At 32.3% G+C, this 15602-nt stretch overlaps 1 protein-coding gene across 1 annotated transcript; it reads left to right on the top strand.

Moving 5' to 3' along the window:
* Window positions 1-11364: 11364 nt before the first annotated feature.
* Window positions 11365-15130, top strand: LOC132311100 (probable methyltransferase At1g29790). The gene is made up of 2 exons (XM_059808831.1): window positions 11365-12683; window positions 14763-15130. Exon 1 carries the CDS (start codon window positions 11543-11545, stop codon window positions 12662-12664), a length of 1122 nt encoding a protein of 373 aa, XP_059664814.1. The 5' UTR covers window positions 11365-11542; the 3' UTR covers window positions 12665-12683; window positions 14763-15130.
* The last annotated feature ends 472 nt before the right edge of the window (window positions 15131-15602 follow it).

Below are 15602 nucleotides of genomic sequence, written 5' to 3'. Positions count from 1 at the left end.
ATTTAATTTTATCAGTCAACCAATATCCCATCTAGAATCTTGTCCCTTGCATCAAATCAGCAATCCCTCAACTAAATCAGTGAAAATGCTCTGTCATTTCCACTTCAGTATAGAAAATAGCTGCAAGAATCCAGTGATCTTTGATGGTCCATCTCTACTATCTAATAAATATTAGACTTAGAGAAAAAACACTATATTACTCTTCATGCCTGTCCTCCAAACATCTGCTTCATACTGTGAAGCATCTTGTTTCTACTAGGGTGAATAAAGAACTAAGAGTTGTGAAACTCAATTCTCGCATCCTCCATCAAATTTGTCTACAGAAAGTATCGTTAGTCCGGTACCACCAGCTTTCATCTGTACCCATTGTTTAAATTGGAGTATCTTCAAAAGTGAATTCTGTAACTAAATCTATCCACCACTGATCCGTGATAAACTTGCCGATATTAAAAATCAATCGGTAATTCAATTTATCAATAGTTAACTATGACTTTAACTCAACAAAAGTCAACAAACTACGACCTTTCCATACATACCATGCACTTCATCTTTATATAAGTATTTGGTCTCACCATCTTGTCTTTGACACACCCTGCTTCTTTAAGACAAGTTAATGACAATCCGACTTATTTGCCTAACTTCAAAAGAATATGAAATCTTCCCATCCTCTACATAAGTCATCAATTTCCTTACAACAGCTAATTGTTGCAAATTGTGACTAAAAAAATAATTCCATATTATTTATGGAAATGAAGAGACTTAGTTTCCTCCTCCATGTGCAACACCGGCAAATTCCTCCCAGTGACACACCCTCTTGAATAAATTCTTGATTAAGAATTTACTGATGAATATTTATTCAGTCTCCTATCCTCACTCGGTGTCATTCCAATAAGTACTTAATCCAGTACTAAATCCTCCTTTTGACTTGGTAACAACTTTTGAAATTTTCAAGAAGATGTTCAGCAAATCCAGCACCTCTGATATATCATCATGGCGTTTTAGTGATCTTTATTTACCACTACCTCACGCATACCGAAATATTAACAATCACCAATATCATGACGTTGTAATATGATACAAATCCATACCTAACGTAAAGTATATCAAATTAATCGTTCTAGATTGTTTGACTCGTAGTGATGGTTTAATTATCCCATCCCAAAACACACCATAATGACACATGTCCAGGTCCAATATATTGGTTAGATTTATGTGTATCTACCAAATCCTATGACCGTATGCTCACAAATTTAGCGTAAATAGCGCTATGACTCCATGTTATTAAAACAATAATTGGTTGATCACACACTTATGTCCCCAACTAAACCACATACCAAATCCCGAGTAATTAACAAAAAAATAAAATAAAACACGTATGATAAACACAATAGAACAAAATATACTCCTACTTAGGACATCGTTCTTTCTAGAAAAGAAAGTTTCATTTGAAATCAACCTTACTAGATTGTTTCAAAATTTCCTTTTATAGTTTCGTAAATAATCATTCAACCTTGAAACATATCCTTTAAAACATCGCTTAAAAGCACAAATGTTTTCCTAAGCAAATACCAAGGGCTTAACCCTCATCCTCCTTATATGTGGAATGTAAACTGTCTTACTTGACTTTATAAATCGAATTAGAACGTCACAACATAATACCAATGCCTTTTTGTATGTGATTTAAAAATTATGTATTTTGTTCTAATAAGAACACATCCGATCCCCAAACTCCTGAACAATACTTCTTATATACCTCTTTTAGAGATGATAAGAAAGATTTAATTATTTGTAGATTGATCAACCCCAATTCTACTAATAACATTCGCTATACTACTAGCAATTCAGATCACCTCGCGCAATCATCCCTCTTCAAGATTTAGTACCCTCTCTATTGGATACACATAAATCTCCTCCATTAGGATCCTCTTCGGCTCCTACTCTTTTCTTGTCTCCTTTTTGAGATCAACTGAAGTCGTGTTGGTCCCGATATGCGGTGACCTATCACGTACACTAAAATCCTTCCTTGGCTTATACTTTTAAAGTAACGCCAAACGAACTTAAACCGTCAATCCTTAACTCTGCCTTCTGGCAACGAAATCGATAACATACTCCTCTACTCCTTTGGGTCTTTATTGTTTTCGCCTTGAACCCATCCTTTTTCTAGTGCCAACCATTATATGACTACAGAATATAATTGACATCAGCTCCTCCTAACAAACCGTAAATAAAGTACAACGAATCCTAATATGGGTTCTAAGTTTTAAGAGACGTAACGCGGAAGTCACATAACGAAAGACACTCCTAAGGACACTTGAACCTGGAGTGCTCTGATACCAACTGTGATACCCCCGAATTTTCGAATGTAGGTTGGCCAGGCCCACGCCCGAATACCCGAGGATATCAAAATAAATTGATAATAAACAAACACAGAGTACAAAAGAATAAAGAAGAATAAATAAAATGCTGACAAGAAACTAAAATGATAATCTAATAATAAACCTCATAATATATTTCCATTAATTAATAAACTCTTCTGATACAACTGATCCTTAAAAATACAACTCGGGAATCCATACTGTGTGGACCCCTAGAAAATTCAAACTAAACAAATGACAGTAATCTAAAACAGGAAACTGAATCATAAAGGAACTCTTATATAGCATCAGAAGAATGAAGTAGACTGATCCCCGCTCAGCACGAACAACCTCTACTCGTGACGAACACCTAAAAAATAATGGTGGGTCAGGCCCACAAACAAGTTCTACTCTACTACAGTCCAAGCAGAGATCCGATACACGTATACATCCTAGTCAATCCAACAGTAAGTAGTAGTCCGTATATATATATATACACACTAAAGGAACCTCACTAGACTATAGGGTTGTCTCAACCTGAATAGTAGACAACATGCAAAACGCACATATAGTGGGCATGAGTACCTAGACATACCAGGGTACACAACTACACTATATCTAGCTACACATCCCTGGCGATATACGCGCCCTAACCATTGATCCTGAGATTCAAGCTCATATCATGGCACCATACTTATATATATATAATCTAGTAACCATCCTATCCAGTATAAATTAATCCTCCATAAGTCATTCAACTTGTTCAGCTGACCTGACTTGAATATAAGTAGGACTTAACATTTTAGTTAATCCATTCCCTTATATAATAAATTAATCCTCCATAAGTCATTCAACTTGTTCAGCTGACCTGACTTAAATATAAATAGGACTTAACATTTTAGTTAATCCATTCCCTTATATAAAATAGGTAGGACTTAACTGATAAGTTAATCCATCCCGAGAATGCCACCGTCCCATACCGGTGCATTAAACCACACAATCCAACAATTGATGTAACAATTAAGGAAATACATCAAACATTCCATAAATAACTATGATAAATATGATATCAAGTTATCACATAATATGAATGACTTATTATTTCTTTAAACTTCCTATATCATATGTCCTACACAAACTGAATCTTATACATAATGATATTTTATTATACCGTTAAATAAGGATTCTCTATATCCAATTCATCCTACACATTTAATCTCAATTGCTAAAATATTTTAAAAGATTAAATCCATTCGTTTGTTTCAAACATTCAAATAGCAAGCATCATTATGATTGAGTCTATCTAAATTTATTAAAACCCAAACCTAGTCCCTATTTAATGTTCAGGAATCCTAGGCATGTTTCTACGTTCCATCATTCCACAGATATGAAAAATACATAATTTAAACATGTAAAAATTCACATAAGAAATCAAATCAAAATCATGCATTTTATCAATTCATAACACAAGAACAGATATGAACCAATTTCATAAAACCTATGTTCTAATCCAATTAAACATGCATAATTATTTAATTTTATGTGTTTAATAAATTCTAGAATTTCCTAGGCATGTACAGAAACACAAATCAAAGGGAAAGAGATAGAAGAAGAACTTACCTTAAACTTTCGGATCGAAAGTTAAACTTCTTCTTCCTTGATCTTCTCTCAATAGGGTTTTTTTCCTCATTCCTTCCTTTTCCTCTTTCCCTCTCTAACACTATCTCTCCAGTATATATCACGTGAATATTTCTAACCCCCTTTTACAACCTATAGTTATATATTTATAGGCTAAATAAAATAACCCTAACCCTTTTCCCAATCCAAGTCAACTAAAAAAAAAATGAAAATAAAAATATTAAAAAGATAAGCAAAATATGTTACGTATATAATTTATGTATATGTTTATTAAATAAATAAATTATACACATTCCATTATTTATTAATGGATTATCCAATAATATTTAAGTTACCATAATATTATAAAGTAACTTAAAACATAACACGTATCAAATCTATGTATATTTTTATTATTTAAATAAACATATACATCAGATTAAATATTACTACCCAAATTACCATAAAAGTAATTAATAAATTACTTTCTCTTTTATATATATATTAAAAGGTAAGTAAAATATGTTACGTATATAATTTATGTATATGTTTATTAAATAAATAAATTATACACATTCCATTATTTATTAATGGATTATCCAATAATACTTAAGTTATCATAATATTATAAAGTAACTTAAAACAAAACACGCATCAAATTTATATATATTTTTATTATTTAAATATAAAACATATACATCAGATTAAATATTATTACCCAAGTTACCATAAAGATAATTAATAAATTACTTTCATTTTTATATATGTATATAATATATATCTATATATATACATACATTATCCATGGGTAATAATCCATACACATCCAACCTCCTATCCAAGTAGTCCATGAGACCCAATTAGTTGGCCCATTACTACTAACCATAACCATAAAAGAAAAATAAAATAAAATAATAAAAGAAAAGAAAACATTTAATTTACAATTAATCAAAACACCATTTAAGCACATAATCTAATTAAACAATTAACATATAAACAAATACAAATAATACATAGACACATAATCAAATAATCAAGTAAAACCTAATTCAATTAAACACATAAGCAATTAGTCAAATAATTAAAAAATACAATTAAAACAAATAAATAAATACTGAGACTATTCTTTTAAAATTAGGGGTATTACACAACCTGAATAGTAGGTAACATGCAAAACGCACATATAGTTGGCATGAGTACCTAGACCTACCAGGGTACACAACTACACTATATCTAACTACACATCCCTGTCGATATACGCACCCTAACCACTGATCCTGAGATTCAAGCTCATATCATGGCACCATACTTATATATATATATATAATCTAGTAACCATCATGTTCAGTATAAATTTATCCTCTATAAGTCATTTAACTTGTTCAGCTGACCTGACTTGAATATAAGTAGGATTTAACATTTTAGTTAATCCATTCCCTTATATAATAAATTAATCCTCCATAAGTCATTCAACTTATTCAGCTGACCTGACTTGAATATAAATAGGACTTAACATTTTAATTAATCCATTCCCTTATATAAAATAGGTAGGACTTAACTGATAAGTTAATCCGTCCCTAGAATGCCACCGTCCCATACCGGTGCATTAAACCACATAATCCAATAATTAATGTAACGATTAAGGAAATACATTAAACAATCCAGAAATAACTATGATAATATGATATCAAGTTATCACACAATATGAATGACTTATTATTTATTTAAACTTCCTATATCATGTGTCCTACATAAACTGAATTTTATACATATGATGATATTTTATTATACCGTCAAATAAGCATTCTCCATATCCAATTCATCATACACATTTAATCTCAATTGCTAAAACATATTAAAAGATTAAATTCATTCGTTTGTTTAAAACATTCAAATAGCAAGCATCATTATGATTGAGTCTATTTAAATTTATTTAAACCAAAACCTAGTTCCTATTTAATGTTCAGGAATTCTAGGTATGTTTCTACGTTCCATCATTCCACATATATGAAAAATACATAATTTAAACATTTAAAAATTCACACCGGAAATCAAATCAAAATCATGCATTTATTAATTCATAACACAAGAACAGGTATGAACCAAATTCATAAAACCTATGTTCTAATCCAATTAAACATGCATAATTATTTAATTTTATGTGTTTAATAAATCCTGAAATTTTCTAGGCATGTACAAAAACACGAATCAAAGGGAAAGAGATAGAAGAATAACTTGTCTTAAACTTTCGGATCGAAAGTTAAACTTCTTCTTCCTTGATCTTCTCTGTACAGGGTTTTTTTCCTCCTTCCTTCCTTTTCCTCTTTCCCTCTCTAACTCTCTCTCTATCTCTAGAATATATCACGTGAATATTTTTAGGCCCCTTTTACAGCCTATAGCTATATATTTATAGGCTAAATAAAATAACTCTAACCCTTTTCCCAATCCAAGTCAACTTAAAAAAATAAATATTAAAATATTAAAAAAGTAAGTAAAATATGTTACGTATATAATTTATGTATATCTTTATTAAATAAATAAATTATACAAATCCCATTATTTATTAATGGATTATCCAATAATACTTAAGTTACCATAATATTATAAAGTAACTTAAAACATAACACGTACCAAATTTATGTATATTTTTATTATTTAAATATAAAACATATACATCAGATTGAATATTACTACCCAAGTTACCATAAAAGTAATTAATAAATTACTTTCCCTTTTATATATATTAAAAAGGTAAGTAAAATATGTTACGTATATAATTTATGTAAATCTTTATTAAATAAATAAATTATATACATTTCATTATTTATTAATGGATTATCCAATAATACTTAAGTTATCATAATATTATAAAGTAACTTAAAACATAACACGTATCAAATCTATATATATTTTTTTATTATTTAAATATAAAACATATGCATCAGATTAAATATTACTACCCAAGTTACCATAAAAGTAATTAATAAATTACTTTCCCTTTTATATATGTATATAATATATATTTATATATATACATGCACAACTATCCATGGGTAATAATCCATACACATCCAACCTCCTATCAAGTAATTCATGGGACCCAATTGGTTGGCCCATGACTACTAACCATAATCATAAAAGAAAAATAAAATAAAATAATAAAAGAAAAGAAAATATTTAATTTACAATTAATCAAAACACTATTTAAGTACATAATCTAATTAAACAATTAACACATAGACAAATACAAATAATATATAGACATATAATCAAATAATCAAGTAATACCTAATTCAATTAAACATATAAGTAATTAGTCAAATAATCAATTAAATAATTAAAAATACAATTAAAACAAACAAATAAATACCGATACTATCCTTTTAAAATTAGGGGTATTACAATTCTGTATCTCACTTAATCCCTTTCCTTACTTAATTTCTATCGATGTCCCTTCCGTTGCTATCTCTATCGTCTCTTTCTCCCTCTCATCTGCAATGAGATTATCAACGGCGACCGGCACTTAAAGGCGACCAACACTGACCAGGTAAATTCTCAGATCTATATTTTCTCTTCCCCTCTCATCCTCACACACACACATACACACACACACACACACATATATATATATCTTCTCAGATCTGTAATTTTTGTGAAAAAAACTCAAATATGTAATTATACATGCCATGTCTTCTAGCAGCCAAACATATTACAAAGCACAAACCCCTCCTCTGTTAATCACCAATTGGCATAAGGTTTTAGGGTTTGTTGCTTTAGGAGCTGAGAGCTTTCATCTCTGTTGATCTGTAAAAATTAGAGGGTTTTGACTCGAAATTTAAGTTAGGTTTTTTTTCAAACTTGTATGCTTTTTATATCTAATTGAACTCTGAAAATGGAGAGGGATTTCTTGGGTTTAAGCTCAAAAGAATTTGTAATTACGGTTATGATTTTTACATCTATGACCTGTAATTATGTGTTGATGTGGGGCTACACAGTTTAGACACATTGACAGAAATTCTATGGTATATGATATCATTCATAATGGTGCTTGGGCTGTCCAGATTGATTTACCTGATGAAGTCTGTTTTGTTATTCAAAATGTGGAGCTACAAGCTGGTGCTGATACAATGGTATGGAAGCATGGAAGATTTTATTTGAAAGCAGTTTGGAATGTGTGTAGGCTAAAAAACAATTACTGTCATGGACTAAAGTATTTTGGGGCTGTTATAGACCTTGAATTGTTGTGGGAGTTGCAATTATTCTACATAATAAGAACCCCAGCTTTGTTAATTTGCAGAAGCATGGCTTGATCCTTCCCTCCATCTGTCATAATTGTTTGGCAACTATAGATTTCAATGATCACCTCTTTTGTGAATGTGCATATGCTGCTACAATTTGGCATGAGATCAATTATTTACTTCATTTGGAAATTGCCTAGGTTTTCTACCATGTTACAATTGACAGATTGGTTCACTGTGAATTCAACTGTCAAAAGCACAAAATCAAAGGTGTTGGGTGCTTTATTTGTTGTTACAATTTGAAAATTTTGGTCAAGTAGAAATTCAACATTACACTATGAATATGCTGTTAGGATTATAATTTGGGATATGCTAGCATATCTCAATCTTAGATTGGAAGATTTGTTCACTATCTGCAATTGATGACAATTCAGATTGTATAGTTTTCTGCTGTACATTCAGATAATGTTTCTATATGAGTGTTTTTGATAGAAGGCTTGCTGAAGTAATATATTTTGAAGATCAGAGAGAAGCTGCCTGCTCATGTATTGATTAGATTTGGCTTTTAGGCTAATAAGTTTCCGAATCTTTTAGTTTGTTTTGATATATTTTTGCTAGGAGTGAAATGTATCAATTTCTATTTATGTATTGGAGTTTATCTCCTTGTGTAATTGTATTATTTTAGTTATAATTATTAAAACACCCCACTCAGGAAAAAAAAAAAATTTTCTGTATTGATGGAATATTTATTCTGAAATTCGGTTATAATTCTCTTTCATGACCTTCCAGTGAGTTATTGTGGACTTACTATATGAACTTTTTTTATCTTTTAGTTTTTTACGATGATTTTCTATCATGAGATACAATGAATTTTCTTGAATGCATGTAAAATAAAAGTCTTCTTTCTTATAAATGAAAGTTTAGCAAAAGTATTCACTAGTTATATTTGTTTGAGACTTGTAGTTTTTTTTTCTTTTTCCTTTCTTTGTTAAACAAAAACAAAAATGAAGTTCTAATTTTGAAATCTCTTTATGCAAATTAGTGATTAATTTGATTATTACGGTAGGTGGGTTTTTTTTACATTTTTTCATATTCTATCAAAAAATGATAATTATGTCAAAAAAATAATATTTTGTATAAAATGCACCATTGTATTATAAATTTGACATGTAAAAAAATAGCTTTTAGTATTGAATTGACTCTTAGAGGCTCTTACATGCGACCGAGTCTTACCCATAGGCTAAATCTTTGAAATTAATGGTCATAATTATCAGCCTTTTCAAACTTCTACCCAGCCTATACATTGATTATTGACTAATGATAATATGGGTCTGTATCACCGACAGTGTCTTACACTTCTTAAATAATAATATTAAAAAAAAGAAAACATATATATATATATATATATTGTTATACACTCGCAGAGCATACTCAAAGCACATGTATCCGATTAATGTGGAAGAGTCAATCCAACAATCTTCCTTCACGTGGAATTTTGAGTAAAATACAATGGTTGAAATAGACCAACCGCGTTGATGCACCAATTTAAATTAACAATCCAGACTAAAATCCGAATAGAGAATGGTTGAATAGAGAAGATCAACATGTTTTTCGAATTGTCATAATATATAGTGTTAAGTATCTAAAATAAAACAAGCTTAAGTATTACTCTTTTTTTTTTTTTTTTTTTTAATAAATAACATTCATGTCTTACTTTGGGTATATAAATTCTTTAAAAATTAAAAATATAGTAGAATTTTTCGACCGTGATCAATTAGAAAAGTACCATATACCATGCACATAACTAATTAATTGTATTAAATACTAAAAATATCATGCACCAATTTAAATTGACAATCCAGACTAAAATCCGAATAGAGAATGGTTGAATAGAGAAGATGAACATGTTTTTCGAATTGTCATAATATGTAGTGTTAAGTATCTAAAATAAAACAAGCTTAAGTATTACCCTTTTTTTTTTTTTAATAAATAACATTCATGTCTTACTTTGGGTATATAAATTCTTTAAAAATTAAAAATATAGTAGAATTTTTCGACCGTGATCAATTAGAAAAGTACCATATACCATGCACATAACTAATTAATTGTATTAAATATTAAAAATATCCTTTTTAATGAACAATACAGGTCTGAGATTTTTATTTTTTTTAAAAAAATAATTGAAGGAAGAGCATTTTAATATTTTCATCATCATTAACAGACTAATGATGGAAGACCTTCAAAGCTCGCAGTGCTGATATGGTGCTCTTCATGTATAAACTCCCCATAAACTCAATTTCAAATCACCTTATCCGCTAATTTTATATAACATAAGTAAATATAGAACTAACTTAATGCACGATACTCTCGTCGTTACGGAGTAGCTTATTTGAGTTTGGCTTGGCCGGTTGGCCTGTAGCAGAAGTGCTCGCCCGACTTGAGCTATATATATCACAAATGTTGATGAGAAACTTAGACATGACATTTCATAAAAAAGCCCTTTTTATATGTACATAAAAAAAGTACATAGATAGGGCAATGACAGCTGCCTCTCGAGTCGTGTTTACCCTAAAATAAATTACAGAAATTTTTAGAACCTATGAGAAATTATATGCCACGCTATGTGGATGTTAAATATTCGTGGCCCAATTATTAACTTTTAAAAAAATAAAAAATGCAAATTTCTAATCTATGTATACACAATATCCAAAGCGAAAGTACTGCAAATAAATAGCCTAAGAGGTCAATAAATATATAGGAACATAAAAGAACTATGGACTATAGTAGTTAATAATCCTACTGCACAGTTCATCAAAAGTTGTTTAATAAATCAAGTAGCCCCCAATTCACGCGCCTTAACTATATTTTTTTCATTTTAGAATAATATATACGAGTATAATACATCTCTTTCAATACAAACAGAATCCATTATTGTATAATACATTAATCATAAAGAAGATGACGGATGAGAAAGAAGAAGACGACGACATTTACAGTGGGCCCTAGTCATACGACGATAATATTTCCACCGTTGGATCTTCGAGACTCTAAAATCTGAAGTCATGTATTTGACTCTTAGTGATAACGTGGACCCACAAAGTTTTAATCAAACGGTCAGTTAAACATTCAACATGCATAATGAAGCACATCTGTCGCAGACTCTATTATATACTACGGAGTAGTAGGTATATATGTGTGTTTATTTGTGCGACTGTGTGTGTTTATATCACACTCATCACTGATCTGCCACCTGAAAAGCAGAGCCAATTGAGCTCAAACACAAGTTACAACGCAACACAAAAACGGGTATCAAAAACCAAGAAATCACGAGAAATGGGTTACACAATGGGTCTAAATCTGCTCCTCCTCATGGCTATGGTGTCCACCAACATTCTTTCTCTCTACCACCTCTCCACCACCATCCAATCAAAACCACCAACACCAACAACACAACCAGTCCCTGACCACCTCATCCAACAGCTACACACGATACGCGCCACCATCAACCATCTCACGCGCCTCCGTCCCACCACCGACACTACCTCCAAACCCACCAAGCCCACCATCCCATCTGACCTCCTCCTCTACACCCGCATCGCCCCCATCGCCTCCTCTTGTCGAGATCACCCTGACCTCCTCCACCAGTACATGAACTACACTCCCTACTCTCTCTGCCCCCTCGATTCCGACCTCGCCGAAACCCTAATTCTTCGCGGCTGCCACCCTCTTCCCCGCCGTCGTTGCTTCGCCCAAACCCCACCAAAACCCCCCACCTCTCTCCCCTCAAACCCATTTGTTTCTCTTCCTGATAATGCCAATATATGGACTAAATACAACTGTAAGAGCTTCACTTGTCTCTCTCGCTTCAACGGTGATCTGGGTTTCGACATGAAAGTCGAAAAATCCAAATTCGTGACATACAAGTCAGATCTGGATCTCCCAATTCAGCAGATTTTTCAAATTGCGAAATCCACCCACTCTGTTCTGCGTCTGGGTTTAGACATAGGTGGTGGAACTGGCACATTTGCAGCTCAAATGAAGCTACAAAACGTGACTGTGATTTCAACTACAATGAATTTGGGTGCGCCGTATAATGAGGCGGCGGCGTTGAGAGGGGTGGTGCCGCTGCACGTGCCATTGCAGCAGCGGCTGCCGGTGTTCGACGGCGTTGTGGATCTTGTGAGGTGTGGGCACGCAGTCAACCGGTGGATACCGGTGACGGCAATGGAGTTCTTGTTCTATGATATTGATAGGGTGTTGAGGGGTGGTGGGTACTTTTGGTTGGACCATTTTTTCAGCAAAAGTGCTGACCTTGGGAAGGTTTTTACGCCGTTGATCGGAAAATTGGGCTACAAGAAGGTGAAATGGGCGGTGGCCAATAAGTCGGATTCGAGTGGGGTAAAGAATGGAGAGGTTTATTTGACTGCCCTTTTGCAGAAGCCAGTGTCCAAATGAGGCTCAGGCTCAGATTGAGGTAATTTGGTTTCTTTATTGATGGTTTTAGTACGGTTTGTAATGACTGGTTCTTTGTTAGTTCCATTACTTTTTGTCTGAAATTTTTTGGGTAGAATTGAATTGGCATTGCACAATCTGATTGAACATGTGCTTAGATTAGTTGTAATCTGATCGGCCACTTTTTGGTTGATGATTGTAATCTGAGTTTCGTTTAAATGACAGTAATTGTTTGAATTGTTAACTCTTGACCTATGAATCTAAACTTTTAAAAATTTTAGGATTGTAAAATTTGATTTCTTTCATTCACCTAATGTGCTTTGGTCGTACTAATTAAATAGAACTTCGTATTGATCTCTTATCCCTGTCTATGATTTTTTTCTTTTCTTTTTTTCGATAAGTACGCGTCTATGATTTCTGCCACTTCTGTTCATTTTCGTGAAGTTTTGCCCATTGCATCTTGTTCAACAAGGTAAATTCTGTTAGCTGTGTGTTAGCAATGATGAAGATCTTTTAAACCAAACTCATTTCCGATTTCCATTCCGAAGTTCACCAGTAAAACCTTGATTCAATCTAAACAGATGAAAGTTTCCTTGTGATTTTAGCTTCAGACAATCAAATTATCAGGTGTAGGGGAGATGGCATCCAAATGCATAATCCAGTTAGGAATAGGTTGCGCTTGTATCACTACCCTTTGGTGACACTGGTATAAAATCTCTCCAAAATGGTTGTTTCTACCATGCAAGATTGTAGACATTCGGTAAATTAGTTCCAGTGACAGCAAAGTTTGTTTGAATTCTTCACTCAGATCTTTCCTAATCTGAAACTGTAGTCCATTGCTTTCAAATTCACTGCCTCCTCTATCTTGATTATCTTCTATCTCCATATCATTTTAATTCCTCCGGATGACTAGTGATATGTTTTAGCTGTTGTTTTAACTGTCGTTTCGCTCTTTATGTGAAATGATATTGTAATTGTGGACGGAGTTTCCTCAGCAGAGAAAAGTTTTTCCTTTTAGCAAAAGCAAGGGTTGGAAAATCAGGTTATTGTACTGTGCTTTTATTTTATTTATATGTTCCTGGATGCACAGTAAATCACTGTCCTCCAAGGCCCTACAGTAGATAGGGATTGATGAACAAGTATTTATTAGACAAAAAAATTATTTTTTCTGCATACTATAATTACTGCTTATATTCTTCTTATTCCTTAAATTCTCTGTAATCAACCATTTGAATTAGAGGATATGATCAAGGGGGTGGGGGTGGGGGTGGGGACGGGGAATTAGCAAGAGTCAGGCCTGTTGGTTCCTTTTTCTGAAAATAGTTTGTAGTCTTTAGAGAATTGAAAAATCGAAAAGCTGTAGGTAAATTTGTCTATGTGACAGTTTCCTTAGATTAAAAAAGATTTGTTAGTCTTTTATGGTTATCTAAAAATTGCGTTTAAAATTTTTTTGAAACTATTTTCAGAGAACTAAACCAAACAATCACTTAAGTTACTTCTTTTTTAGTTTTTTAAGAAATGGTTTCTAAAGGATTGTTATGTTCCGGTTATGTGGAAGATAAGTAGAGCATGCTTGTCTCTAACAATTGTGTAATTTATGTTGGGTGTAGTGTTAGTTTGGAGGCACTATGACCTTGACATGGAAATAGGATTGACTGAAAGCATTGTAACTGGTTGGAAGATAGATATTTGCTTGTGCGAAGTGCGCTGAGTTATTTGACTGTCATGCTGTGCTTAGTTATGTGATTGTCATGCTGTGCTTCGAGTTCAAGTTTATCTGCATTAATCCAATTCTCAAATCAAGCGTCTAGCGTCTAAGGCAATCTTGATAACATTGTAATTCAATCATATTACCTGTTATTTCCCACACTTGTTTTGTCGATATATAGTTACACTTGTACTTCCCAATTTGAGAATTCATATAATTGATGGCCTGGCTGTTCAATACCAGTGGTATAAGGGTTTTCTGAGAATGAATGTTGTGGTTTAATTTTTGAAAGTTCTGGCATGATGCATGAGATTTGCAAAAGCCTAATAACTTGTCTGTTTGCTCAACTTCCCACTGTGGCTCAAGTTTGGGTGTATTTTGATCTTTTTGCAGGCGCTTCTGTTGGAGATCGACACCAGCTTCAAAGCCCTAAATTTCCCCTTATTTTATACTATTAATTTATTTGCCCTGAACCAGGAAGCAACATGTTTATCATCTGTTGTGGATCAGGCTCTTTTGCAGGTTCTCATTTGTGTAAAAAGGTCTGGAGAATGTGAAAATTGTGCCAAGTAGAAAGAAAGGAAAACCACAAATGGTCTTCTGAAATCAAGTTCAACTGTTCAAGGTGGATGGCCTTTGTTGCTTATTTATTTTATTTTATTTTTGTTAGGCCTTTGTTGATTATTTTCAATTAAAATTAGATTATGTTGTTGTAGTTTGTACCCTAAATAAATATGTGGAACACATATTTTCATTTTCAATTTGTTAGAAAATCTATAGCCAAAAAAAAAAAAAAAAAAAAGTAATAGTAATGAAAGAGTCTTTGGAGGCAGTGCATGTGTGGTCTAAAAAATTAAAAAAGGGTAATGAAAAAGTAAACTAAAAAGTCAAAAGCGTGGATTCCATTTAAAAAGATGGTAACAAAAAGTGAACCATTTTCACAAAAAACTGAGAGATTCCTTATAATATAAGAGAAATGATAAGGGAATCGAAAAAGAATTTTTGAATTAACACCGAATTTGGCTGTGGTTGGTCATATTGGTCATTTGTTAAATATTTATTTTTTGAAAATTGTTTTAAGTAAATGAGGTAGATAAAAAAATCATCTAACCCTTATCATTATTCTTATCGAACAAAAAGATTCTTAGGCAAGTTGGTTATCGGATTTCAATGTGGATCATCCTTGCGGGGGGGGGGGGGAAAATAATATGTATTATGAACAACAATGTTCTT

This window comes from Cornus florida, unplaced genomic scaffold (assembly GCF_030987335.1).
Source record: "Cornus florida cultivar Cherokee Brave unplaced genomic scaffold, ASM3098733v1 CherokeeBrave_3.0.0_Hap2_Chr01, whole genome shotgun sequence".
Lineage (NCBI taxonomy): Eukaryota > Viridiplantae > Streptophyta > Magnoliopsida > Cornales > Cornaceae > Cornus > Cornus florida.
The sequence above is the reverse complement of the archived record's forward strand: the minus strand, read 5'-3'. Positions and strand labels throughout refer to the sequence as shown.